The sequence below is a fragment of the Oncorhynchus clarkii genome, chromosome 24, assembly GCF_045791955.1.
Source record: "Oncorhynchus clarkii lewisi isolate Uvic-CL-2024 chromosome 24, UVic_Ocla_1.0, whole genome shotgun sequence".
Lineage (NCBI taxonomy): Eukaryota > Metazoa > Chordata > Actinopteri > Salmoniformes > Salmonidae > Oncorhynchus > Oncorhynchus clarkii.
Window position 1 is genome coordinate 16675443 of NC_092170.1, and position 27428 is coordinate 16702870.

Here is a 27428-nt window from a genome sequence, read left to right on the forward strand (position 1 = left end):
ATAAATACAAAATAAGTAAAAATATTTGATTTCAAGTAAACCCTTTTTTTGCAACTGTAGGTAGCGTTAGCTAGCGCTAATCGGCTGTACCTGACCCAAAAGCTTGTTCTCCATCTTCTTTTTCAAATAGTGCGGCAACAGGTTTTCAGCACTTATTTCCCAGACTGTCCGAAACGCGTTCTCATGCTCTCTCTTGTCTCGCTGCAGCAGACATATAGTAAGTAATCTGTTTGGAACATCAAATCGCATTTAATTCACAGTATCAGATTGCAATACATATAGAATTGTGAGAATCGCAATACATATCATATCTTCACCTAAGTATAGGGATAATATTGTATCGTGAGGTCCCTGGCAATTCCCACCTCTACTTTGTGTGTGTGGTATGTGAGTGTGTGTGTGTGTGTGCGTGCATTTGTGAGAGAGAGAACTATAGACTTGGACACTGTCATTGGGCATGTTTGTTGTTTTCCTTGTGCCCACTGCTCAGGCTCAGGGACATTGCTGTTTTCGTGGCTGGAGCAGGGATAGAGGAGGAGGGAGGAGAGGGTAGGGAGACAATAAGAGAGGTGCTGATTGGCTAAGGAGACTCAGCCTTGGCAAAAAAAAACGGGAGGAGGGAGGAGAAGAATGCTGGACACGCAAACCTCTGAAAATGAATGTCTCACCCACACAGTGTATACTCGTGCAACATCACACACATATTCCAACACACACACAATACATTCACTTCGATAAACACTGGCTTTAATCAGAGCTATGCGGAGAAAGATGAGGTCATTTTCAGACCATGCATCTGCATCATCAAAGCAGTTCAGAGTCTCCTTCCACCACAACAGCCCATAATGAGATCCTGTTCTGTTTGCTCCCTCCAACAACGTGCATATTTCACTGAGCTGAGGTAACTATGGATTTGGATGGCAACCCGCTTCTACCACGTTATAAGTGCTGTGCTCTGATTGGTTTTAGGGCCAATTAGATTGAGCCGTAATGCTAAAGCAGAGGGTTTCAATCTTAGTTCTTAAAAGTTCTAGAGCTTGTTTGTTCTGTGTTCCACTGCCATCACCATCATTCTACTCACGTTGCACAGCGACGACTCAGTGATCGCAACAAAGCTCGTGGAACTCTTACTTAATCTGCTGGATACAACACTTAATCCACACCCCCCATTTCATCCCTAACGCCCTAATCCAAGGAGCACTCACAATAGAATTGTTCATTTTTACTGATGCTTTTATCCAAAGCCACTTATTAAAGTGGGAGCCCAGTTTCATACAGTGGGGTTTAGTGGAGCCCACCAGATGTAGGCTCTACCTTTGATCAAGAGACACCGCCACAGTTAAGTGTCCCACCACCGGAGAGTTGAACCCGCCGCAGGCCCCCCCCCCCCCCCCCCCCCCATCAGCACACACACATCGCATACATACATACACTCCCAAAACACCTATACACACCCTTCAGAAGGAAGAATTCAGAGTTCCTAGGGTTCCCTCTGTGTGGTGTATTAGGTTGACCTCAAGATGGGTAGCTAGATGAGTTAGAGGAGGATGTGGGACGATGCCCCAACGCCACCACTCTACTGGCCTCCTACATCTTCTACCTGCCTACCCTACCTGGTGCTCAGGGCAGGGAAATCTCTGTCTCACCCCACCAGCTCCAACGTCAGTGGCTTGAGGGAAACACGCCAAACCATGCTGCACACACACTCCTCCCACCGTCCTCTTCTCTCCTCCCTCCTCCCCCACAGCGGATCTCTCTGCATGTGGATCAAATCAGAATCATCCACTAATTGACTATTTACAGGGCACCAGAAAGGCCGTAATGGACTTGTTATTAAATCCCCCCTCCACTATTTAAAGCGTGTTTTCAGAGTGCCTGGGCTGGGCTGAAGGAGAAAAGGAGTCAGAGATTTTTTACAAGGCAGCCCAGTTAAGCCCATCAGAGTGGGTACCACCCAGCCCAGGTGTGTGTTCAAAATAGCACCCTATTCCCTATGAAGTGCCCTACTTTTGACCAGGGCCCATGTGGCTCTAGTCAAAAGTAGGGCACTATATAGGGAATCGGGTGCCATTTGGAACATACCACCAGGCAGCTCTCAAATGGGATTATGGGACGACAGCGGAATGGGAAAGAAAGGGCAGTGTGGAGTGTAGAGACGCAGGGGAAAGAGGCACCGGCACAGCCATATCTCAGAACCAATGAGTTCCAGATGGAACCCTAGGCCCCCTGTCAGGTTCTCACAGATAGGTTGCATCCCAAATTACTTTTGAAAGGTAGTGCACTATAATGGGAATAGGATTCCATTTGGGACGGAGACATGCAAAAAAAGAAATGTCTTCTCACTGTCAACTGCGTTGATTTTCAGAAAACTTAACATGTGTAAATATTTGTATGAACATAACAAGATTTAACAACTGAGACATAAACTGAACAAGTTCCACAGGCATGTGACTAACAGAATGGGAATAATGTGTCCCTGAACAAAGGGGGGGGTCAAAATCAAAAGTAACAGTCAGTATCCGGTGTGGCCACCAGCTGCATTAAGTACTGCAGTGCATCTCCTCCTCATGGACTGCACCAGATTTGCCAGTTATTGCTGTGAGATGATACCCCACTCTTCCACCAAGGCACCTGCAAGTTCCTGGACATTTCTGGGGGGAATGTCCCTAGCTCTCACCCTCCGATCCAACAGGTCCCAGACGTGCTCAATGGGATTGAGATCCGGGCTCTTCGCAGGCCATGGCAGAAGATTTACATTCCTGCCTTGCAGGAAATCACATGCAGAACGAGCAGTATGGCTGGAGGCATTGTCATGCTGGAGGGATATGTCAAGATGAGCTTGCAGGTAGGGTACTACATGAGGGAGGAGGATGTCTTCCCGGTAACGCACAGCGTTGAGATTGTCTGCAATGACAACAAGCTCAGTCCGACACACCGCCCCAGACCATGACGGACCCTCCACCTCTAAATCGATCCCACTCCAAAGGACAGGCCTCGGTGTAACGCTCATTCCTTCGGCGATAAACACGAATCCGACCATCACCCCTGGTGAGACAAAACCGCGACTTGTCAGTGAAGAGCACTTTTTGCCAGTCCTGTCTGGTCCAGCGACTGTGGGTTTGTGCCCATAGGCGACGTTGTTGCCGGTGATGTCTGGTGAAGACCTGCTTTACAACAGGCCTACAAGCCCTCAGTCCAGCCTCTCTCAGCCTATTGCGGACAGTCTGAGCACTGATGGAGGGATTGTGCGTTTCTGGTGTAACTCGGGCAGTTGTACCTGTCCCGCAGGTGTGATGTTCGGATGTACCGATCCTGTGCAGGTGTTGTTACACGTGGTCTGGGTCTGCCACTGCGAGGATGATCAGCTGTCCATCCTGTCTCCCTGTAGCGCTGTCTTAGGCCTCTCACAGTACAGACATTGCAATTTATTGCCCTGGCCACATTTGCAGTCCTCATGCCTCCTTGCAGTATGCCTAAGGCACGTTCACGCAGAAGAGCAGGGACCCTGGGCATCTTTCTTTTTGAGTTTTTCAGTGTCAGTAGAAAGGGCTCTTTAGTGTCCTAAGTTTTCATAACTGTGACCTTAATTGCCTACCGTCTGTAAGCTGTTAGTGTCTTAAAGGCCATTCCACAGGTGCATGTCCATTAATTGTTTATGGTTCATAGAACAAGCATGGGAAACCATGTTTAAACCCTTTACAATGAAGATCTGTGAAGTTATTTAGATTTTTACTAATTATCTTTGAAAGAAAGGGTCCTGAAAAAGGGACGTTTCTTTTTTTGCTGAGTTTAGATACACTGCCGTACCTCCACAGCTCTAGAGTGGGGATACACTGTGCTCTGCAAGTGGCTTAAACTTGGCTTCTTTATAACAGAGATAGACTGTGTTTTATGTGGAAAGTTAGTATAAATGTAGGTCTACTGCTATGTCTGTCTTTTTATGCTCTATTCGAGCTACAGCCGAAAAAAGGTCATCATAAATTAAACTTTTTTCCCAGCAGGTTCTTAAGAGTGGCTTTTGGGTGTTTCCTGTTTTACAGAAGTTTTTTGTTCAAACCACATGATGCTTTTATTTCTTTGTCCTCACCTCTCACACCATAGCACGGTTTCTGTTAGCCATCGTTGGCCTCTCAGCCATCGTAGGACAATCAAATCAATTATTTTGTAGTCAAATAACTCTTGACTTAGTCTGAATTACTTAGTTTTCTGATTATAACATCATCAAATTCTGCTCAATACTCCAGACCTATTGTCCCTCCCAGTATAACCACCTGTGTTCAGTTGGACATCCTCCATAGACACATGGAGGTCAGTCTAACTCCTCAGCTTCACAACCACCATACCCTCCACACATACACGGCCATCCTAACCATATTTCCTCCTGGTGTGCACATGTGAGAAGAACACACTTGTGTATATTACAATACACATTGTTTGTTACTAATTATAAACTGGGTGGTTCGAGCCCTGAATGCTGATTGGCTAACAGCCTTGGTATATCAGTTCGTATACCACGGGTATGACAAAACATTTATTTTTACTGCTCTAATTAGGTTGGTAACCAGTTTATAATAGTAATAAGGCACCTCGGGGGTTTGTTATATATGGCCAATATACCACAGCTAATGGTTGTACCCAGGCACTCTGCATTGCATCGTGAATAAGAACAGCCCTTAGCCGTGGAATTATTGCTTAATTATATCCTGTATCTAATTTTTGTCATACATGTGATTTGTATGATGCTCTATGTCGTACATATGTCTCTTAATTAATTATATATTTTTATTTAACGGTTGTATAACTAGGCAAGTCAGTTAAGAACAAATTCAAATTTTCAATGACAGCCTACCCCTGCCCAACCCTAACCTAACCTGGACGACGCTGGGCCAATTGTGCGCCGCCCTATGGGACTCCCAATCACAGCCGGTTGTGATACAGCCTGGAATCGAACCAGGGTCTGTAGTGACGCCTCTAGCACTGAGATGAAGTGCCTTAGACCGCTGCGCGGAAGCCCAATTAGGCCAGATATTTTATACTGTATATTACTGTAAATATGTATTATGGTAAAATGCTGATTTGTACCCACAAGTGGTTAGGTTCTCTTGTGTAGACACACTGCAAGGCCCCACATCCAATAATTTCTACATCCATTTCAGAGAGGAAATTATCTTTATTTATTTTATCTGTGGTGTATGTATTGTGGGATGTTTGTCACACCAGTAAAAGTGTATACTTAACCTAAGTTGCCTATACAGCATATGGGAAAATACATGCATAGCCACTGTCATTTTAAGTACAAATGTAATTAATGTTCAAGATACTAACATGATCTCTGTTTACAAAAAATAAGCACCTCTCACCCACCGTTTGACAAGGTAGACATTTCATCCTGTTTGAAGACCCTAGATCTCTGAACATTGATTTGTTGGAGTGGGAAGTTCTCCTAGAGACAGAGAAAGAGAATGAGGGTGAGAGAAAGAATGAAGGCAAGAGAGAGAGAGAACAAGGAAGAGAGAGAGAGAGAGAGGAGGCACTGACAAGAGCCAGGGCAGAACCATAACTCAGGACCCTAATGATTGCTGTGTGTGAGAAAGCAGAGGGCTACAGTACCGGTATGTATGTATGCCCTGGGATGTTGTCCTTTACCTCACCCATTAATTTACATACTGTACTGTCCAGCCAGCTGCCCTGACACACATACACACTGACATATGACATACACACAAATGATCTCACTTGACAGATAACTAACTAACCCAGTCAATGTTCATGGTTTGATGCCATTTAGGTGGGTGTAGTTGTTAATGTTTAATAATGTCGTTGATAGCTTGATTGGTTTTTAATAAGAATAATTTGGTGGGTGCTTATTTGTCCTATTACACAAATGTACAACTGTGAATTGGAAATGTGTTTTTTTGCATATCCCACCCCACTCCCCGAGACACCCTCGGTGAGTGGGGTCATGGCCAGGATTTTCCATTATCTGCGGCGACCCTGGAGCAATTAGGGTTAAGTGCCTTGCTCAAGGGCACATCGAAAGACGTTTCACCTTGTCTGGCTAGAGGATTCGAACTAGCGACCTTTTGGTGACTGGCCCAACAATAGAAATATAATTTATATTTCTGTGGGCCCAACGCTCTAACCTGCTAGGCTACCTGCCGCCCGTAATGATTGATGTGAGCCTATGTGTCTTAGATCACCAATGACAAGAAGTGCTAGTGGAGGATAGACGGAAGTTAAATTCAGACTGAATCCAAGATAGCCAAGGTAATAACCATTAACATTATTACCAGTGCAATACATCCACAAAGGTACTCTGTTGACTGTTTATTTGTTTTACATAACGCTAAGCAACAATGGGAGGCATTCAAATATTTATTTCATCATGTTTGGGAGAAAAAAATATTCAAAGAAGTTATATGGAGAAAAAAACATGTAATAATGAAGAGATAATGTGGGTCTGCTAGGTAATAGACCCACCATATTGTTCTATTATTACCCATCCCTACTTATCAAGGTCAGACAGGCCGGGCTGAATGTTACCCAGTCGTCCCTGCTTCAGTTCAGCTCAGCTTGACTTCACAATGTGGCTCCTCGCCCGCCCCACTCGGGCTGTTTTACATTTGCAGTCTTGTAAGGATTTTTCCAACGCAGTCATTTGGGGCTGGGATTTGTGCGGAGCTCTGTGTTCTGCACTAGCGTTGGCTTAACAATGATTCCTTAAGCTCCCATCTGGTTGGCCAGGGACCTTCTCTGAAGTCTCACTTCAACAGGCGGGAACGCTGCTTCGGAACGGACCGCAGGTTTGGAGCCAAAGTGCTAAGCGATTACTGCCCTATTGTGGTTCAAAGACTTGGGTTACCGCTAACTAAGGGCCGTTTGGCTTCATGCTTAGTAGTGTCACGCTAGCTTACAATATGGCTAGCAGAGGAGTATGGTTGAAGATGAGATCTAGAACTACACACACTTAACCTGTTGAAGCGAGGGGTTCCCCTCAAATGGACTGCATGGGTGGGCTTGTTGTGTAGTTTACCTGCAGCCCATGTTTACAAGTTCAACAGATTTCTAACTGGCAATGTATCTCAATACAAGCACAGATTGCAAAATTAAATGAAGGCTTTACTCAAAGGTTCAACAAAACACTTGGCCTGTTACTTCAATCTCTTTACACATACACATCCATGTCCCACTCCCTCGTTTGCTGATAATAATATGATCAAGTTTTACACTTAAATGTTTTTCTTAGAAACCTTAATCAATTCATTACTGGTACTTGTCCATCTTTACCATAAACACATTACTTCAAAGGCATAATGGATATTTTTCACTTTGCTGAACACATCTCCTTTTGGCAGTTTGACATTGAACGTTTTAGATGATTTTTTTAAGCCATTATATGGCAAGCTTTTGCATAATTCTATAGAGAGGTTCTTCCTCTGGAATACTCATTATCATCATCACAGGCACAATGCTCCTCCAGTCAGGACAACATGGATCTGAAGGAGCAGATCTTTTAGGCAGATGTAGGCTTCTATTGGAGTTTGGTCACTCTGATCTGCTTCTCCTCATGCTAAACTACTATGGCTTCATCATGGTCATCATGGCTGTATTTCAACATAATCTAATTTCAGATGCCTCACAGGCAGTTCAAAGTTGGCTGGCTGGCTGATTCTGAACTGACCGGATGGGTGGACATCGCCGCTGCCTCAGGAGCCACACAGCACTCCCTAGCCCTAGCTATCATTCCAGTGGGCCCCTACACTGCTCTGCCCCATCTGGTACTGGTAGGACGGGTCCCGGATGGATGGGGGGGTGCTCTGTGTTGGGAAGGCCGAGAACTCTCTGTGAGGCCGGAGAGGAGACCCAGGCCCAGGCTTCCTGTGGTACAGAGGAGGATGGACCACCGGCCTGCTACCCCTGGAACCAGGAACCGGTGGAGAGGAAGACGAGATGGAGGACGACGAGGGGATGGTGGCCAGGCCTCGCTGTGCTGTGGCTGGACTGTAAATTCCTATGTCGGACTGGGGGCGAGGGGGTCCGGTGGGGGTGTGGTGGGGCACCACGGAGGTGGCGGTGGCAGTACTGGTGAAGTGAGCAGTGAAGGGCTGGTAGGGGACAGCCTCCACTGTCTGCACGCTGTACCGCGGGTAAGGCTGCACCGACGCCCACATGTTGCAGTTCAGAGAGGGGGGAGCCAGGTCGTCAGCACCCCCAGCCCCGTGCCCGTTCTCTCCCTCCATCCCTCCGTACATACAGGCCTCCCTGGAGCTTATGGCCTCACCGCAATAGGGGTGGGACAGCAGTGGAGGCTCGTAGGTGGGAGGAGAGCAGAAGTAGTGTTCCTCTGAGACTGCTGGAAGTGCTGTGTCCAGATATGGCCGTTTACAACCCAGTTCCAAGTGCCTGGTGTTATCTGTAAAGAAATTAAGATTAAATCATCATCACTGAGTGAAAAAACTCAATGTATCAACCTTGTGACCTATGATGCTTCTTTATACTGTTTGAAACTGTGTACCAAGCCATTTATATTGTGTGATATTGATGTGTAGCACCAAAAGATGTGTTGCAAGACAACAAAGTTTTCTGAAAGACTAATGAGGACTGCCCATTTTCTGTGATTGACAGGTGTGGAGATGTTCAGGTAGGCCTGTATCTAACCCACCTCTGTGTTTGAAGCAGTGGTAGAGCAGGCTGGGCTCTCGGCTTGGAGGGAAGGAATTGGAGATGTGTTCCTGGTGGTCTGAGTTCCCCAGGGGCACCCCACCCTCGTACTGGTAGTGGGAGAGGACCTGGGGGTGCCCCGACAGGTGCACCCCAGCTCCCAGCTTCCCCGTCCGGTGACCATGTGAGGAGAGGAGCCTCTGGCGAACCATGTTCTTAGAAATCACTGGGTAGTCTTTTCTACGGAGAGGAAGAAGGGAAAACAAGAACGGAAGGATTAGTGTTAGTGTTGGGGAAGCTACTCTGAAAATATAGTTTATCAAGCTACCAGTTACTTCACACTGGAAGAAGTTAACCTACATAAAAGCTACCCTTAAGAAAAATATAGCTTACTTAACTCAATTTACTTAGAAAAAGTGGTTAATTACATCCAAACTACTTCTAAATCTAAAATGTCAGACCACAAATTGCAAGAGCAGTTCACTCTGGAGCCAGCTGTTAACAGAATGTGTAATTTAGCCTATTAAACACAAAAAGTGAGAATTATGCTCACAAAAAGTGATAATTAGGCAGGTCTGATGTAAAATATTTTTAAAAAGTAAATTCTTGCCTACTTCACCAATATTTTATTTTTGTTAAAGTGTGTCTGTAGTTCCAGTAGTTAGCTTCACCACTACATGGTAAAACACTACAAAGATTTGAATTTAGTTCAACTACGACCAAGCTACTGCAAAATGTAATTAAATCAATAGTTGAACTAAATGTAGTTCACCACTACTTGCGTTACAGATTCTACTTAGCAGAGAGAGAGTGCTGTATTAAAGGAAGCAAGCACAGATAAAGGAAGAAATGGAACAAGTTCCAAAAGGAACAAATGGTTCCAAGGAATGATGTACTGTCCCAAAATAATAATTGTTTCTATGATAAAGTAAGTATTCCATATACTTTTTATTGAGTGGCACATTCCCATAAACATACAGAACATACCCCTGGAGTCTGGAGACACGCAGGTCCCCTTCGTCGCTACCACGGAAACCCTTGGCAAACGGGTTGTTCTCGATCTTCAGCTGAGTTATCTGAGAAGACAGCAACATATCTTGTCACTGCACTTGTGACTCATCATGAAATGTGCAGTTAGGTTCAGTCAAAAATAGTCTTTCTATAATTTGGAACATTTCTCCTGCAGATAGTGTTTTGAAGACATGCTCTCGTATTACTGACATTAGAAACGTGTCAGACTGTGTGTGCAGCAGACGTTGAACATCAGATAGCAGGTGGCACACATAACATGGGTGGCACACATACTGTACCTTATGGTTCTGGTAGGAGGTGACAGAGATGAAGGCTGTCTCGTGAAACACGTGAGTGCAGTAGGCTGTGTTCTTAGACCCAAAGGCGTTGTTCTCGTCGGCCTTGACGATGTGGAGCCGAGGCTGGTACTTGTGCATCGAGTTCAGGATGATCTATCAGGGGGAAAGATGGAAAGTACAGGGTCAGACGAATGACAGCTGAGTCGATCACAGCACACAGTCCTCTTAGTGGCATCAGTGAATGACCAGACACCACAGGTTTAAGACTGTTTAAGACGTTTTTATTTATTTTTTAAGGCTAGTTGTTCTTCCTTTAAATGAATGGTTGTCCCTGGCCTAGATGTTAAATTCCAAGTGATGTAATTGTATTGACTTGAATAGATTGGGGTGCTTAAGATGCTCAGGTTTTCCATGGCTAGCCTTTTTAGCAGGTAGGCCTATTGTAATACTATTGGAGTCAGCATTAGTGGGCATACAATGCCCAACTTTGTCCATACAATGTGGAAATTTGTCAATATACATACTGTAGTTCAATGTGTTGATACTGAAAAGTGGGCACCCCTTTGTCACACTTGAGTTGCAACTGTATAGTGCATCAATCAGCACGTGTGGAGCGTGCTCAATGTTTGGGTTGGGGGGGGGCTAGGTCAGCACATCGGCACCAGTCTGCTCAGACTAGCCCAGTAGCCTAGCCACGTGCTCACTAGAGTGTCAGCAGGGTTGGAGCAAGGGTTATCTCCAGCGCAGCTCTGTCAGGGCCGATGAGCATCAAGCTCTCCCCCACTCCCACCTCCCCTCCTCTCCTACATTATAGACTCACGGACCAGTAGTACAAGGGCATTGTCTTAACAGGCGAACCCCTCCAGGAGGCTACCACAGAGAGTGGTTAAGACTATCAAGCACAGGCGGGCCGGTTCACCATAATTGGGGAGGATGGGCTCATAGTAATGGATGGAACAGTATAAATTGAATGGTATCGAACACATCGCTATGAATCACTTAAGCTATAGACTTATATCTCCTGCTCTAACTTTAAGCATCAGCTGTCAGAGCAGTTTATTGATCACAGCCAATCTATAAAAAACACACCCAACTACCTCATCCCCATATTGTTATTTATCTTTTTGCTCTTTTGCACCCCAGTATCTCCTTGCACATCATCATCTGCACGTCTATCACTCCAATGTTAATGCTAATTTGTAATTATTTCGCCTCTATGGCCTATTTATTTCCTTACCTCCCTAATCTTCTACATTTGCACACACTGTACATAGATTTTTCTATTGTGTTACTGACTGTAAGTTTGTTTATATGTAACTCTGTGTTGTTGTTTTTGTCGCACTGCTTTGCTTTATCTTGGCCAGGTCACAGTTGTAAATGAGAACTTGTTCTCAACTGGCCTACCTGGTTAAATAGAGGTGAAATAAAAAATAACATCAAACGCATGGTTTCCATGTGTTTGATACCATTCCATTCACTCCATTCCAGCCATTACTATGAGCCGTCCTCCCCTCAGCAGCCTCCTGTGCTATCAGGGCACAGGCAGCCGGGGTCATAGTTGCACCCTGAACAGCCCAATGCTCACATGCCTTTGCACCCTTTTGCTGAGGCAAGGTTCAGACAGAGATAAACAATTGGTTCATTGGCTGCCTAGAGACCTGAGGCAGAAAACGGATAGAGATAAGCTACTGGTTGGTTGACTGGAGACTCTCTGGTGATGACCTTTGTCTAGTCTGCTAGTCTGGCCAGTGTCTGTCTGGAGGGAGTGCAGGAAGGAGTCTGACTCTCTCTGTGCTGTCTGGTTGCATTGAGCAGGACAAGCCTTCCTTGGATCAATCCAGAACCAAATCATGCATTCTCTCTTTTATCTTGTGGGTGAAAATGCCAGCCCCAGACAGTCTGCTAACTGTTTTTTAAACCAAGACACTCAGTGACAGCTGGGAAGTGACAGCATTTCAGGAGTAATTCCTTGGACCATCTCTTGGTCAACAGTAGCATGGGTCAGTGGGAGCCCAGATCCCAGATCAGTGATAGTGTTTTTACTGCTGATGCTGAGCAGGTCAGCCTCAAAGGGAAGGGAAGGGCAGGGCAGAGTTTGTGGGGGATGGTCAGAAAGGGGAAGGTCTGTCATAGATATGAGACCCCTGGGTTGAATCAAGCTGATGGCCATCCTGCTCTGGACTGGACTAGCAGCCATGCTGACCCACATACTTGCACACACAGTCATGCAGACCGCATACTCTCACATATATAAACACACTTGAAAAGACACACTCTCAAATGCACAAACAACAGAGTCTGTCATTGACTGTCATTAGCTCACTTCATTCACAGGCTGTTTTATTTTGGCTGTGGGTCAGTTAAGAGCAGTGGTGTCAAACTAATTTTTCACCGGAGAATGCATTCATTCTTCAATGAGGTCCGGAGGGCTGCATTGAAAATATTTTCAATGCTCCCTGACTGTCTAACTTTCATTTCAGTGATTATTAGCGAGCTGGATTTAACCCCCCATGGGCCGTATGCTTGACACCCCTGGTTTAGTGGGTCAGGTGGGTGGTGGATCCAGTGCTATGCAGGGCAGGGAGGAGAGGCTCTCTGGCTCCCCTGCTGGTGTGGGCTGTTCTATGGCCATCAGCAGGGCTTAGCTAGACCTGGCCCCTCTCTCTCTCTGTCCTCATTACTCGCCCTTATCACTATCCAGGCGGCGGACTCAACCTGACAGCGGGCCCCGCCGCTGATCCCAGAGGTTATGAACCTAATGAGTTCTCCTTCTGACGGGATGGCTTTGGACAAGCCTGCTCAGAGTTCCTTTGGGCAGCACTGCTGCCTTCGTCACAGCAAGACACTCACTTTCTCTCTCTTTCCCTCTCTTCTCTCTCTGTCACTCCCTCCACTTCACTCCCTCTTTCACCCTCTGTTCCTTTTCCACTCCGGCCATCTTTTCTCGACTCCTTCCCCCTCTCTCCTCTCTCTCTCTTTCCCTCTCTTCTCTCTCTGTCACTCCCTCCCTCCACTTCACTCCCTCTTTCACCCTCTGTTCCTTTTCCACTCCGGCCATCTTTTCTCGACTCCTTCCCCCTCTCTCCTCTCTCCCTCGCTTTCCATAAAGACAGCTTCATGACTCAGTCTCTTATTAAAAAACGCTCTATCCTGCTGTTGTTTTAACGCCGGGCTGTTGAAGTCTCATCCACTGTGTAGTTTTTACTAAATGAGCCGTATCCAGTCACCTCTCTTGTTTTACATGGCCAAGAGAAGTGAGAAGCTATATTGTGTGAAATGACCCAGTGCCTTCCTGGGATGTGACCTACATTGTGAGGCCTCAGTAGCTAACCATCCCCCTCGCGCTCACTCTCTCTCTATTCCTTTACAGTTAATTGAGCTTAAAGATTATAGACGTTGTTGACATTATTCAGAGCAGTCAAGCTGTTGATCAGTTGCATCAGCAGGGCCAAGTGATGTGACAAGCAGAGCACTTCGCTCTATGACAAAGAACTAAGTGGCTTTAAGGGCCAAGTGTGAGGTCACATGGCCAAAGTACCTGTTGTTGTTGGGCAATTGTCCAGCATATACCCATAGTTTAGTTGTGTACTGTTACAGTTGAAGTCGGAAGTTTACATACACTTAGGTTGGAGTCATTCATTTTTTCAACCATTCCACAAATTTCTTGTTAACCAACTATAGTTTTGGCAAGTCGGTTAGGACATCTACATTGTGCATGACACAGGTAATTTTTTCCAACAATTGTTTACAGACACTAAGTTAAGCTAGCTAGCTTCTGTCCTCCTCTGGGTACATTGACTTCAATACAAAACTTAAGAGGCTCGTGGTTCTCACCTCCTTACACAGTAATTATGACAACTTCCGGAGGACGTCCTCCAACCTATCAGAGCTCTTGCAGCATGAATTGACATGTTGTCCACCCAATCAAAGGATCAGAGAATGAATCTATTACTGATTCATACGCTACAGCTAGCTAGCAGTGCAGTGCATAAAATGTGGTGAGTAATTTCCTCAAAGAGAAAGACGATAGTTGAACAGTTTTGAACAAATTAATGTCTTACAAAATTAAGGAGAAGCGAGAGAGAGAGAGAGCTATATTTGGTTGTATTTGTAAAATGTATTTCACTTAGCTAGCAAATGCAGCTAGCTAGTTTAGCCTACTCAAACAGAGAGGGATGCTATGTCAGCTAGCTGGCTATGGCTATCCAACACTGGAACTCTTTCAAGTCAAGGTAAGCTTTTGGTTTTATTAATTTATTGCCACCGGGGTCCGCCGGTGTAACTGTAAAACTACTTTCTTACTGTACACTGGGTTTACTAAAGCATTAGTTCTTGTAGTTCTAGTTGACTATGACGTGGCAATGATGTTGGCTGTGTGTAGTGGTTTAGCGGTCATGATATGAAGGTTTTTTCGTCTGGTGTCAGACAGCTGATGTGCTGTGCACTGAAGTCCACAAGCGAAGGGAAAAGGTGTATCACGTGTGCTATGAAAGTGAACTGTTAGCGTGTTACCAGGGGTCTATTCATTGCACCGATTCTGTTTAAAAAGGTTTCTTAAATGGAAGCAAACGGAACGAAACAGTGATAAACATACCTGAATTTGTCCAACAGAAACTCTCATTTGCAACTGTTGGACTAATGATTACACCCTAGATCAGCTAGATGCAGGCAAGGCAGTATTGAATGTGTCACTGTCTGTCACCTTGATTACTCAAATTTCTCTCAACCTGTGCACCTACGTCATGAAGGGTACAGGGAAAATTTGAGTATCATGTAGAAGCCTAAACCTATCACTGTTACATTGAACTGGGTGAATGGAATATGAATGACAGTCATCCAATATGCTATAATAGAAATAAGGCTGTGCTCATAAAATATATATATATAATCCTCCCTCATCTTAAATGGCCTGTGTGCTGGGATGCTGTAGGTAGGTAAACTGAGGGTCACTCACATGCCCAAAGGGGTCCAGGTGGTTGTTGGTGAGTTTTAGCTTCTGAAAGGACACCAGCTGCCTCATCCAGTGGGCTCCTGTAGCTGGGGAGTCTGGGTGGACATAGAGCCTCCCTGGCATGGCCGGCTCCGCCTTGCCTGCCACCATCCTGAGTAGAAAAAGGAGGAGAAGAGAGAAGAACGAGAGTGGGAAAGTGAGAGGGAGATGAAGAGACAAATTAAGGTGCAACATCATCATCCTCATAAAGACCCCTTGGCTAGCAGCAACCAATGGTCATTACTCTGCCAAGATGACTCAGCCATTGCGGTAATCCTGCAGCCATATACAACCCAGCAGCCCTGTGATCTACCAAACCATATTGTCACAGCATGGCCAAATCCTCCAGCAGCCACACGACTCCATTCAGGCTCACTGATAGGCCATTGAGACTTAAGGATCCCTTTTTATACTAAACACATGTAGCTACAGTCAGTAATCATAAAAATTTACAGCCGTTTCAGCCCTCACTCCATGGGCTATAGGAACCATTCTCTCAGACTGGAGGTGCTGGTGGTTGTTTCAACCGTAACATCAATGCTAATTACGCTCCTCCAAGGTGTCGCTGAGAGAATCCAGAACACCACACTGGCAAACGCTGGGATTCCATGCCCTCCCAGGCCATCCCACAAAGATCTGGAACAAATGGCCGTTAAAAAAAAAAAAAAATGGCTGCTGGAGAAAGCAAAGCACGGTGGTGCATTTTATGGAGGCTTTGTCTAAGTCTCAAATGGTACCCTATTCCCTTCATAGTGCACTACTTCTGACTATGGGCCCTGCGATTAGGGTGCCATTTGGGACGTAGATTTTTCATGGCATGACTAGGGTTCTGGTTTCAGTACACCCTACCCTGGATATGGTTGTTTTGTCATTTGCACGGCCGGCAGTGCTAATGATTGATGCCGCTCCGGTGGGCAGTGGCAGATGCAGGCTGTGGTGGCATCACTAGTCATGGCTAGAGGAATACAGATTATGTCAAATTGACTTCAAAAGTAGATTTGGTTTTGCATTTTAGCTAACCCTAACCCTAACCGTAACCTAATTCTCCTAACCTGCTAAGTTAATTATCCTAACCTGCTGCGTAAGTTGCAGCCAGGCGCTCCTTTTCACAAGAGCAATGATTAAATTGACAGAAACCTGTCGGTTTTCCTTCTTATTCAACCACAACAGACTCAATGTTACGAAAAGTCAATTCTTTCTGGTCAAATTAATTTTTTTACCCCTTTTTCGTGGTATCCAATTTGTAGTTACAGTCTTGTCTCATTACTGCAACTCCTGTACAGACTCAGGAGAGGAAAAGGTTGAGAGACATGCATCTTCCAAAACACAACCCCGCCAAGCTGCACTGCTTCTTAACACAATGCTCGCTTAACCTGGAAGCCAGCCGCACCAATGTGTCGGAGGAAACACTGTATACCTGGCGACCGTGTCAGCATGCACTGCGCCTGGCCTGCCACGGGAGTCCCTAGGGCACGGTGGGACAAGGACATCCCTGCCGGCCAAACCCTCGCCTAACCAGGACGACACTGGGCCCATTGTGTGCCTCCCCATCGGACTTCTGGTCATGGCTGGCGTCGACAGAGCCTGGACTTGAACCCAGAATCTCTGGTGGCACAGCTAGCCTTAGAACACTGCGCCACTCAGGAGGCCCTTGTTCTGGTCAATCTGACATAAGCTGTATCCCATCTAGTCAAAACCGGCATCACCCAAGGTATAGGGTCACTGGAAGGACAGCGGGTACAGCCCAGCAGGCAGCTTGCTAATGACAATCTGCAGCTACAGTTTAGTTAGAGCAGCGACTGAGACATGAGGCACTGATCTTGCTGTGCTCAAGGAGCATGCATGGTTTGGCATAATATTATAACATGACCTCAATAACAACAAAGCTGTCTGTGGACAGACTTGTCACAAAAAAATATTACAGTACTAGAGATTTCGATGATCATCATACTGTTTTTGTGTCCTCTCTCTCTCGTTCTGAGAAGTGGTGATTTTCTCTGCAGCCAGGCGCTCCTTTTCACAAGAGCAGTGATTAAATTGACAGAAACCTGTCGGTTTTCCTCATTATTCAACCACAACAGACTCAATTTAGGCTGCTTGCTGAAGGCAGCAAGTGCCTGGACTCATACTCCATCTCTCCATTCCATCAATGCATGTATACAAATGAACGAATGAACAGATGAGTTGGAGATGGACATCACACATGTTGGTCTTGAACACAAAGAAAATGTTGTTAACCAATACACACACAAAAATAAGGGTTCCTCAAGGGTTCTTTGTGAAGGCTGATGGTTCTATGTGGAACCATACTGACCCAAATAACCCTTTGAGTCGTTAAATGGTTATTTGTAATTAGCAGAGTCAAAAAAGGGTTCTTTCCTCTTTTAGTGCTAATTAAAATGTAAGGGTGGTGGATCATTAGAACATTTTAGGGGCGTGGTTTGAGCACTGCTCTTTTTGTAAAACCGAGTGTCATTACAGTTTATCTCATCTTTTTTGCTATGCCATATTGAAAATGACTATGGCCAATGACAGTGTTTTGTGAAAGACTCATGTATGGCCTTGTGTCAATTGAGAACTGTTGCTTGGGGTGTAAATAAAGAATATAATGCAGAAAACATGGTAATTTCGACCCTTCCATTAATTTGGTTTGCATAATGATGTCACAGCATGTAAAGTGTTTGTTCAAGAGGGCCCTCTGCCTGGGATGTGTGTGTGTGTGTGTGTGTGTGTGTGTGTGTGTGTGTGTGTGCGTGTGCGCACATGTGTGTGTGTCTGTCTGTGTACTGTGTGTCTGTGTGTATACTGTATGTGGGAGGCAGCATCACCTGAAGCATATAAAACTGTCTGAGAGTGTTAAATGTCTCTCTCATTTGCACCCACCGTTAATGTCTACTCTACAGCGTTGGTGATTATTTTCCTATGGTGAGAGGAAGGCCTCTGCTGAGTGGTGGGGGTGAAGCTGTGGGGTTGAGAAGATAATAGCTACTTTCACCTTCCTTAAGCTCACCGCTCCCTCCCCACCCTCCCTAACCTCCCCATTTCTTTTGACCCCCCTTTCCATTTCAAAACATCCCTGACTCCTGAGGTCTAAAACCAAGCAGCATCTGAGACAGAGATGAGTAGGTGGATTTCTCATAACAACCATTAAGGATGTTACTAATCTAAGCCCTGAGCTTAGAGAAGAACGTGAGCAATACTGCAAACTGGAAGAACCACTCTGACAAGGTTTTTGGCAGGATTTTACAATTGTCTATGTATATTTTCTATTCTGGTGTATTGTATGTATTGCTGTATTGTCTGTTTTTAATATGTACAGTTGAAGTCAGAAGTTTATATACACTGAGGTTGGAGTCATTAAAATAATTTTTTCAACCACTCCACAAATTTCTTGTTAACAAACTATAGTTTTGGCAAGTCGGTTAGGACATCTACTTTGTGCATGACACAAGTCATTTTTCCAACAATTGTTTACAGGCAGATTATTTCACTTATAATTCACTGTATCACAATTCCAGTGGGTCAGAAGTTTACATACACTAAGTTGAATGTGCCTTTCAGAAAATTACGTCATGGCTTTAGAAGCTTCTGATAGGCTAATTGACATAATTTGAATCAATTGGAGGTGGACCTGTGGTTGTATTTCAAGGCCTACCTTCAAACTCAGTGCCTCTTTGCTTGACATCATGGGAAAACCATAAGAAATCAGCCAAGACCTCAGAAAAAATATTGCAGACCTCCACAAGTCTGGATCATCCTTGGGAGCAATTTCCAAATGCCTGAAGGTACCACGTTCATCTGTACAAACAATATTACGTAAGTATAAACACCATGGGACCACGCAGCCGCCATACCACTCAGGAAGGAGACGTGTTCTGTCTCCTAGAGATGAAATGTACTTTAGTGCGAAAAGTGCAAATCAATCCCAGAACAACAGCAAAGGACCTTCTGAAGATACTGGAGGAAGCAGGCACAAAAGTATCTATATCCACAGTAAAACAAGTCCTATATCGACCGAACCTGAAAGGCCGCTCAGCAAGGAATAAGCCACTGCTCCAAAACCTCCATAAAAAAGCTAGACTACAGTTTCCACTGCACATGGGGACAACGATTGTACTTTTTGGAGAAATGTCCTCTGGTCTGATGAAACAAAAATAGAACTGTTTGGCCATAATGACCATCATTATGTTTGGAGGAAAAAGGGGGATGCTTGCAAGCCGAAGAACACAATCCCAAACGTGAAGCACGGGGGTGGCAGCATCATGTTGTGGGGGAGCTTTGCTGCAGGAGGGACAGGTGAACTTCACAAAATAGATGGGATCATGAGGAAGGAAAATTTTGTGTATATATTGAAGCAACATCTCGAGACATCAGAGCTTTGTCGCCAATGAGTCTTCCAAATGGACAATGACCCCAAGCATACTTCCAAAGTTGTGGCAAAATGGCTTAAGGACAACAAAGTCAAGGTATTGGAGTGGCCATCACAAAGCCCTGACCTCAATCCTATAGAAAATATGTAGGCAGAACTGAAAAAGCATGTGCGAGCAAGGAGGCCTATAAACCTGACTCAGTTACACCAGCTCTGTCAGGAGGAATGGGACAAAATTCACCCAACTTATAGTGGGAAGCTTGTGGAAGGCTACCCGAAACATTTGACCCAAGTTAAACAGTTTAAAGGCAATGCTACAAAATACTAATTGAGTGTATGGTAACTTCTGACCCACTGGGAATGTGATGAAAGAAATAAAACCTGAAATAAATCATTATCTCTACTGTTATTCTGACATTTCACATTCTTAAAATAAAGTGGTGATCCTAAATTACCTAAGACAGGGAATTTTTACTAGGATCAAATGTCAGGAATTGTGAAAAACTGAGTTTAAATGTATTTGGCTAAGGTGTATGTAAACTTCTGATTTCAACTGTACATTTTTGAATTGACTGTATAGCTGCTGTCTTGGTGACCAGGTTTCCCTCATAAAGTAGATTCGTTAAGGGTCTTCCAGGTTAAATAAAGGATCACATTTTTTAAAATGTGTCTCTGACTAAACTCACCACTTGTTGTCACAGAACTTGTAGCGATGGTCGTCGGCGGGGATAATGTCTGTGAGGAGGATGTACTTCGTTTTCGGGTTCATGCCCGTCACTTTAACCTTGTAGCTGGGGAACATCCTCCTGTGAAGGACACAAGAGAAGGGTCTTACATTAAATTAGACATTTCCTAATGATGATTCCACCCACCATAATACCCACTAGACCTAATGCTCGCTCCCCAACTCACTCAAACACGAATTGGGTCAGCAATTAGTTATTGGTGACAAAGTCACCTCATCCTGATCCAATTTGGAAAGACCTGCCATTAGCTTCTAAGCACCTTTAGTATCGTAAGACCCGTAAATACGGAGGTTTATTTAATGCCTTATGTCTTCGTGCTGTCCTCACACCTTGGAGCTTTGAGGGATGTTGAACGGGAATCAAGGTGATAAGACGCTTTGGGCAATGATGTCACCCAAGCTTTTTGAGCACCTAAGTATCTTCCCTCACCTAGCTACCTTACACTGGAAAATATTTCCCTCTTCAGATGAGCTAATGAAAATCAGCTTTAGCCCCAAGGTGTCTCTCCATGGGGCTGAGTGCAAAAGGGTAAACATGCATAAGAGGCTCTTCTCCGGCTTTGCAGGAGGGTTTAAGCCAGCCCTGAGTGTAGCATCAGCACGGAAAGTGTTCTCCCCGCGGCAGATGAGCGGACGATTAGCACTCAGAAAGCGGCTCAAGCCAGGCTTAGAGACTGATTGGGACGGGTAAGGAGCTAGAGAGGTCACAGTAGATCACAGAGTTGAAGGAGGTATGTAACCACAAACTGGTTTAATCAACTTTATTTGTCAACGTATTGTGGTGTGGAAGCTATGTGGAAAATACATTGGATTTGAAAAATGTAATCAATGTAAAAGTATGTTTTGAGGGTGGAAATTCAACCACAATATTGTCATCATTGTTCAACATAGACAAACCTTGTATCAAATATGTTGAATTTGTAAGTTTGAAACATTATATCCACTATCAGAAAGAAGACTATAGGCTGGGTAGTACCTCCTACTGGAGAGTTAATCTATCTACTGCTATTAATTTGGTCTCCCATCCAGGGTTTTGACCAATCCGAGCCCTGTTTAGCTTTTATATGTGTCACTGGCTACTACCAATGTGCTATCATGAGAATGAATACTGAGCAATCTCTAAATAACTAAATCTATTCACTATTGCTACCGAAGTCATTCCAAGGGATAGCTTTCACAGAGCAAATGAAATGTAACCATACTTTATAAGTCATACTGTATATCATCAATTACACTATTTAGGCCTATATAGCATTTGCAAAGTCATCAACAGCTTTTTTAAAATTATTTTCTTTATTTTTTTAATTATTATTATTATTATTTATTTATTTTTTACCTTTATTTAACCAGGAAGGGCTCATTGAGATTTAAAATCAATTTTTCAAGAGCGTCCTGGCCAAGATGGGCAGCACCAAGTCATTACAAAAATGACAGACAAACAACATGAAAAACTACAAGTAATCTAGTAAAAACCATAAAATTCACAAGAGTATAACAAAAATAAAAACAGCAAATTAAAAACATTGACAGGTCAGGGAATCAGTCACAAGATCATTCATCAGTGATTTAAAAATACCAATTGGGGCACGTTCTTCCAGTTTAAAAGTATTTTGTAAGGCGTTCCAAGACGATGGCGCAGAGCAGCTTTTGTTCAAATTCAACCCAGGGTTCAACTAAAAGTATAACTGGGTGGTTCGAGCCCTGAATGCTGATTGGCTGAAAGGTGTGGTATATCAGACCGTATACAATGGGTATGACAAAACATTTATTTTTACTGTTCTACTTAAGTTGGCAACCAGTTTATTATAGCAATGAGGCACCTCTGGAGTTTTTGGTATATGGTCAATATACCACGGTTAAGGGCTGTGTCCAGGCACTCTGCATTGCATCGTGCTCAAGAACAGCCCTTAGCCATGATATATTGGCCATATACCACACCCCCTTGGGCCTTATTGCTTAAATATCCAATACATGTACGCTTAGAGTTTCAAGCTTTAGTTGATTTCAAATAATCTTCAATTGAATCATTAATATGTTGGATTCACATCTCCATCTCAACCAAAAATAAAAGTTAAAGAATTGGACTAAATAAAATCATATTTTTTTAAAGTGCATGTAAAGTTTGATTAGACTAGATTTAGTCCTATTCTATAATTTTTTTGGGGGTTGAGATGGAGATGTGAATCCAACATATTAATGATTAGAAGTGACTCCAACATATAAATTATTAATTTGTAGACAAACTGGATATTGAATAGTCTTTGGTTGTCAACGCAACCAAATATCAACATTTAAAGGAGATTAATTCCAGTTTCTCTACAAATTAATCATTGATATGTTGGATTCACGTGTCCACCTCAACCAAAAATCTAACTCAAAGAATACGACAAAAGGCAGGAAGGCCCTAAAAATTGTCAGACTCCAGCCACCCTAGTCATAGACTGTTCTCTCTGCTACCGCATGGCAAGCGGTATGCACCAAGTCTAGGTCCAAAATGCTTCTACCCCCAAGCCATTAGACTCCTGAACAGCTAATCAAATACCCGGACTATTTACACCCCCCCAACACCAGTTTTAGAATGCTGCTACTCTCTGTCTATTATCTATGCATAGTCACTTTATCTCTACCTACATGTACATATTACCTCAATTACCTTGACTAACCTGTGCCCCCACTTATTGACTCTGTACCGGTACCCCCTGTATATAGCCTCGCTACTGTTATTTTATTGTTGATCTTTAATTATTTGTTATTTTTCTATTTTCTTCTTTTTGAACTTTGTTAACACTTGTTTTTTTTAAACTGCATTGTTGGATAAGGGCTTGTAAGTAAGCAATTCACTGTATTCGGCGCATGTGACAAATACAATTAGAATTGATTTGAAATCAAGTCAAACATTAAATGCACTTTACATAAAGTTTGATTTAGTCCTATTCTTTCAATTTGAATCTTGGTTGAGATGGAGACGTGAATCCAACAAATCAATTATTCATTTGTAGACGAACTGGAATTAAAGCCAGACTAAGTCAGCGGCACAAAATGTACATTTCCTTCAAATGTTGATATTTGGTTGCATTGACAACAAAACACAATTCAATATGGGGCCGATTCCAACCCGAGTTAAGCGCGCGTAAATGGAACATAATTCCCTTTTTATGCCCTTTTCTCTCTCCGCATATACTGAATTTGAACTTAAGCATGCTATTCACCCGCTATTATTTTGGGTGGGGATCGAATAAATGAAGGCTTGGTGGCAAAGGTGTGTCTGATATGCCGTATTCTGACCTTGACTTAATTCCCTCATAATTCCACCACATTTATGTGCAAAGAAACCATAAATAATGTCTAGCCAACATACCGGTTCCAAGTGGAAAAAGCATAATTTTTTCCTGATACAAATAACACCATTCTCCATGCACTGTAATTTACAACTTGATGAGAGCTATTGATAAGAACTAGGTAAATGAGTAATCCGTTTGAATCAGAGAATTGTAAATATAAATTATATATTTTACCTTATAATCGCTGGAGACAAATGTGAAACCAGTCATATGGCAGAAAACTGAAGTATATCAACATATCAACTTTCCCACAGTAAAGATTATGAAATGCAGAATTTAAATTGAAAGACATTTTAACTTGCACTCTCAAATGTCTTAATTATAGGCTACCCGACATTCTCTGTATCCTATTTCTATCAGGTTAAATATTACCCACTACTGGGTAATTTACTGTTAATTCCCTTCAGTTGGTATAGCCTACATTATCATTCCATTTAATTACATTGTTTTGTTTACAGCCGTGTGGTTGTTGCTGAGGATCATTGGTAACAGTTGATAATATATATATATTTAAAGACATGTAGGCTAATTAAATCGTTATGGAGTAAAGCGCAGACCAAGCCGTAACAGTTTGAACCTGATGCATGGTGCAATACTCGGCTGTGTCATCACACAATTCCATGGTTAGTGCAGGCAATAGACGAGGGTATAGCCTGCTATTGTACACTATTCTCTCTATTATATTTCTATGTACACTAATCTTCCAACATTACCATGGGTTGAAGAACTGAATGTGAACATTTTCAGAATGAATCAAAACACTGTCTTTTTTCTTTCGTGCATAAATGCTCTCCTATCCTGTTTTTTTATGATTCCTAAATACTTCCTAACCCTAAATAATTTATTCAGCATGAGAAGGAATCACGCCTGAATCACGCCTGCAAATCCTGTTTCATGCCTACACAAGGTAAGTCTGAATACTAACTACTGAGAAGTGTGTGGGAAAGGTGTTCCTAAATCAGAATCGGGTCTTTCCCTTTTGAAATACCGTAAATAGCCTATTAACGTGTCAATAAATGAACAAATTATATGTTGGATTCATGTCTCCAATTAAATCAAAAATAAAAGTTAAATAATAAGATTAAGCCAGTGGCTCAGATGAAACTATCCACTATCCAAGCATTAGATATCCATAAAATGTTGATATTTGGTGGCGTTGTCCACCAAACACAATTAAATATTACTTTTGTAATTCAGTAATACAGACTAAAGTTTAAGCTATTTTACAAACTAATGTAACAGTATTTATTCAACCTTAAAATAAGTAACATATCCATGGCCACATTTTGAAGTTAGTCTACAGTAACTATAAATGTCTTCTTATGTTCTTATGGGCTTCTGAGTGGTGCACTGGTCTAAAACAGTGCATCGCAGTGCAGGAGGTGTCACTACAGTGCCTGGTTCGAATCCAGGCCGGGGTAGGCCGTCATTGTAAATAAGAATTTCTTCTGAACTGGCTTGCCTAGTAAAATGTATCATAGAAAGATAGCATGCAAAGGTTGCAGGTATGTGGCGCTTGACACAGTTTCTATAGATTCTGTGCAGAATCAGCATTGATGTACTTTTTATGCAATCCAGGAAATTTGGTTGTGCTATTAGATTAAATAATTAAGTTGTTGTATACATACAAAATATCTGACATTGTATTACTATTTGAACTTTCTGTGCTTTTAAATGGTTGAAAGCGCAGTGATAATACATTTAGATAACTGCGACGGAAAATCTGACATTATTTTTCCATTGGAATTTGGTTGGGCTTTTAGATGGTGGAAAGCATAGTGCTAACACATTGGGAATTCAACAAACTTATGGCTGTCTTTTTGAGTGGGTGAATAAAGGTTGAAATTGAATTGATCCAACATTTCAACCAAACATTACTCACATTTCCACGTTGAAATTACGTGGTGTGCCCAGTGGCATGTTCCTACATTTCACCTGATGGTTTTTGAGAGTGCATCGGCAGCACCGCCAAAAAAATTGTTCTCTGCTCTCATCCGTCTCAGAGAGAGAGCAAGAGAGAGAGACTCGGGAATGATAGACAGAATATACTAATATAGCAGACAAGGCCATAAAACACATGAATACCCCTACCTTCCGTGACCTCTTCCCTGTGAAACGGCCCTCTTTTTCATCCCATCTGCAAAGCAAAAAGTTGCAAAGGGATCTGCAGCACCCCTTATAAACCCCTAAGTGCTTTTTAATGGCGGTTCGGATCGGACAGCACTTTGTACATCTGACTTGTCATCGTACCGCATCCCCCCCTGAGAGTATGGTCGGTCAAAGGGTCTGTACTCCAGTACAGTTGATCTGCTGCTTCCCCTTCTACCGACAACCGGTTAAAATAGTGGGAGTGTGAGACACACTTGTGAAAGACTGACAGTGACATGCTCTCTGAATAGATGAGTGTAAGAGCGGGCAGATAGCTGGCCCCCTAAGCAGGCCAAACATAAGGCTCTGGATGCATCAAAGGTAGTGCACTATGTAGGGAATAGGGTGCCATTTGGGACTCAGGCTCTATCTGTTGCTAACGCACAAGGCTTCAAAGGACCCATCCAAGATCTTTCTGGCCTGACAGCAGCCCTAGCTAAAGTTTTGTTCATGGATCACATTACTGTAAATACTCAACCCGCCCTGTACAGTAGAGGGGATTGAAGGCAGGTAATCTCTCTCTGTCTCTCTCAGGCTCCAAATCCAATCAGTGAGGAGATCAGTCCTGGTGTCATGCTCACAGAAAGACCTTTTAATCTGAGGGGAACATCCAAAACAGATCTGCAGCTCATCCCAGCCCCACTCACACTATCCAACCAGGCCCATATTGAGGCCTGTGTCAATAGATCAGGAGGTCTCCAGAAGGATATAAAGCTATTTCTATGTAACCCACCCTACCATTATTGCTTTTGGCTTTTCAGCACATCCATGATTCCATTTTCCCACAAAGACATGACTTGATCGAAATAGTGGTGTACAGCAACCCCTCAGTTACTGTGGAAACATTGTTCGATCGGGCCCTAGAATTACCATCTCCCTATCTGAGTCCATTTCCAAAAGACTCCACGAAGGGGTAACACAGCACAGCTCTGCGAGGGGGCCCACACTGGATCACATAGCATGTCTAATGGCTAATCGGGGACCTCAATGGCTCAGCCACCTCAGCCCTGCCTGATGACAGATGCTGTGGTTTCCATGGCAAAGCTCCCAAACAGCCATGATAAAATATCCAAGTTGTACTGTCCATCCCCTTGAAGTGCAGCACTTTACTCAGAAGCACGCCTTTGTTTCATCCAAAACAGATTATGACAATGTATGAACAATGGAATAGGGATTCATTTGTTAAAGTGAGTGCCTGTCAAAACTCAAGAGCAGTCAGGACCAGCTGATTGCCACATAATCCCAAGGCATGCGTTTTCTGTGCACGTGCGTGTCTGAGAGAGTGTTCGTGTGTGTAGAGGACTGGAGAGAATGAGAAATGGAGATGGAGAATGTGTATGATATCAGTGTCAGTGTGTGGGTGTGTGTTTGTGTGGCGTGAGCCAGCTGTTTTCCTAGCAGCTCAGCACTAGGAGCCTCCCTGCCTCCTAGGCCCTCCAGTCCAGGGATCTTTCCAGGCTCTGTTCCAAATGGTACCCTATTTAATTTATAAAGTACTACTTTTGACCAAGACCCATAGGGCTCTGATCAAAAGTAGTGCACTACATGGGGAATATGGTACCATTTGGGAATCCCATCCAGTCTCTGGGAACCTCCAGCACTGAGGGAGATCAAAAGGAGTGGCGGGGGGGTGATGGAGCGTTCCAGGCCCCGCTAGACCCTGCTGAAAGCGGGCGCCGGGGTCCTCTAATCACCCCTCCACCACCGCTCCCACTGACAGACTGTGTACAGAGAGAAAGAGAGGCGAGAAGGAGCACCGTGTGTACTGCCTGGGTATGTTAAAGGGCAAGGATTAAGACTGAGACTGTGGCACTCACAATAACAAACTACATCTACGTTCCTCAGTCAGGAGTTCACTGACTGC

The 27428-nt window shown here is 43.7% G+C and overlaps 1 protein-coding gene across 1 annotated transcript in view; it reads right to left on the minus strand.

The window, feature by feature from the left end:
* Nucleotides 1-6318: 6318 nt before the first annotated feature.
* The window catches only part of LOC139383046 (T-box transcription factor TBX4-like), a 32913-nt gene continuing 11803 nt past the window's right edge, over nt 6319-27428 (minus strand). The window contains exons 4-9 of the mRNA XM_071127343.1: nt 20017-20136; nt 14926-15073; nt 9972-10124; nt 9649-9737; nt 8663-8901; nt 6319-8413 (exon numbers count right to left, since the gene is read on the minus strand). Of these exons, the coding sequence (XP_070983444.1) occupies nt 7734-8413; nt 8663-8901; nt 9649-9737; nt 9972-10124; nt 14926-15073; nt 20017-20136 (1429 nt within the window). The 3' untranslated portion in view covers nt 6319-7733. The remainder of the gene's footprint in view (nt 8414-8662; nt 8902-9648; nt 9738-9971; nt 10125-14925; nt 15074-20016; nt 20137-27428) is intronic.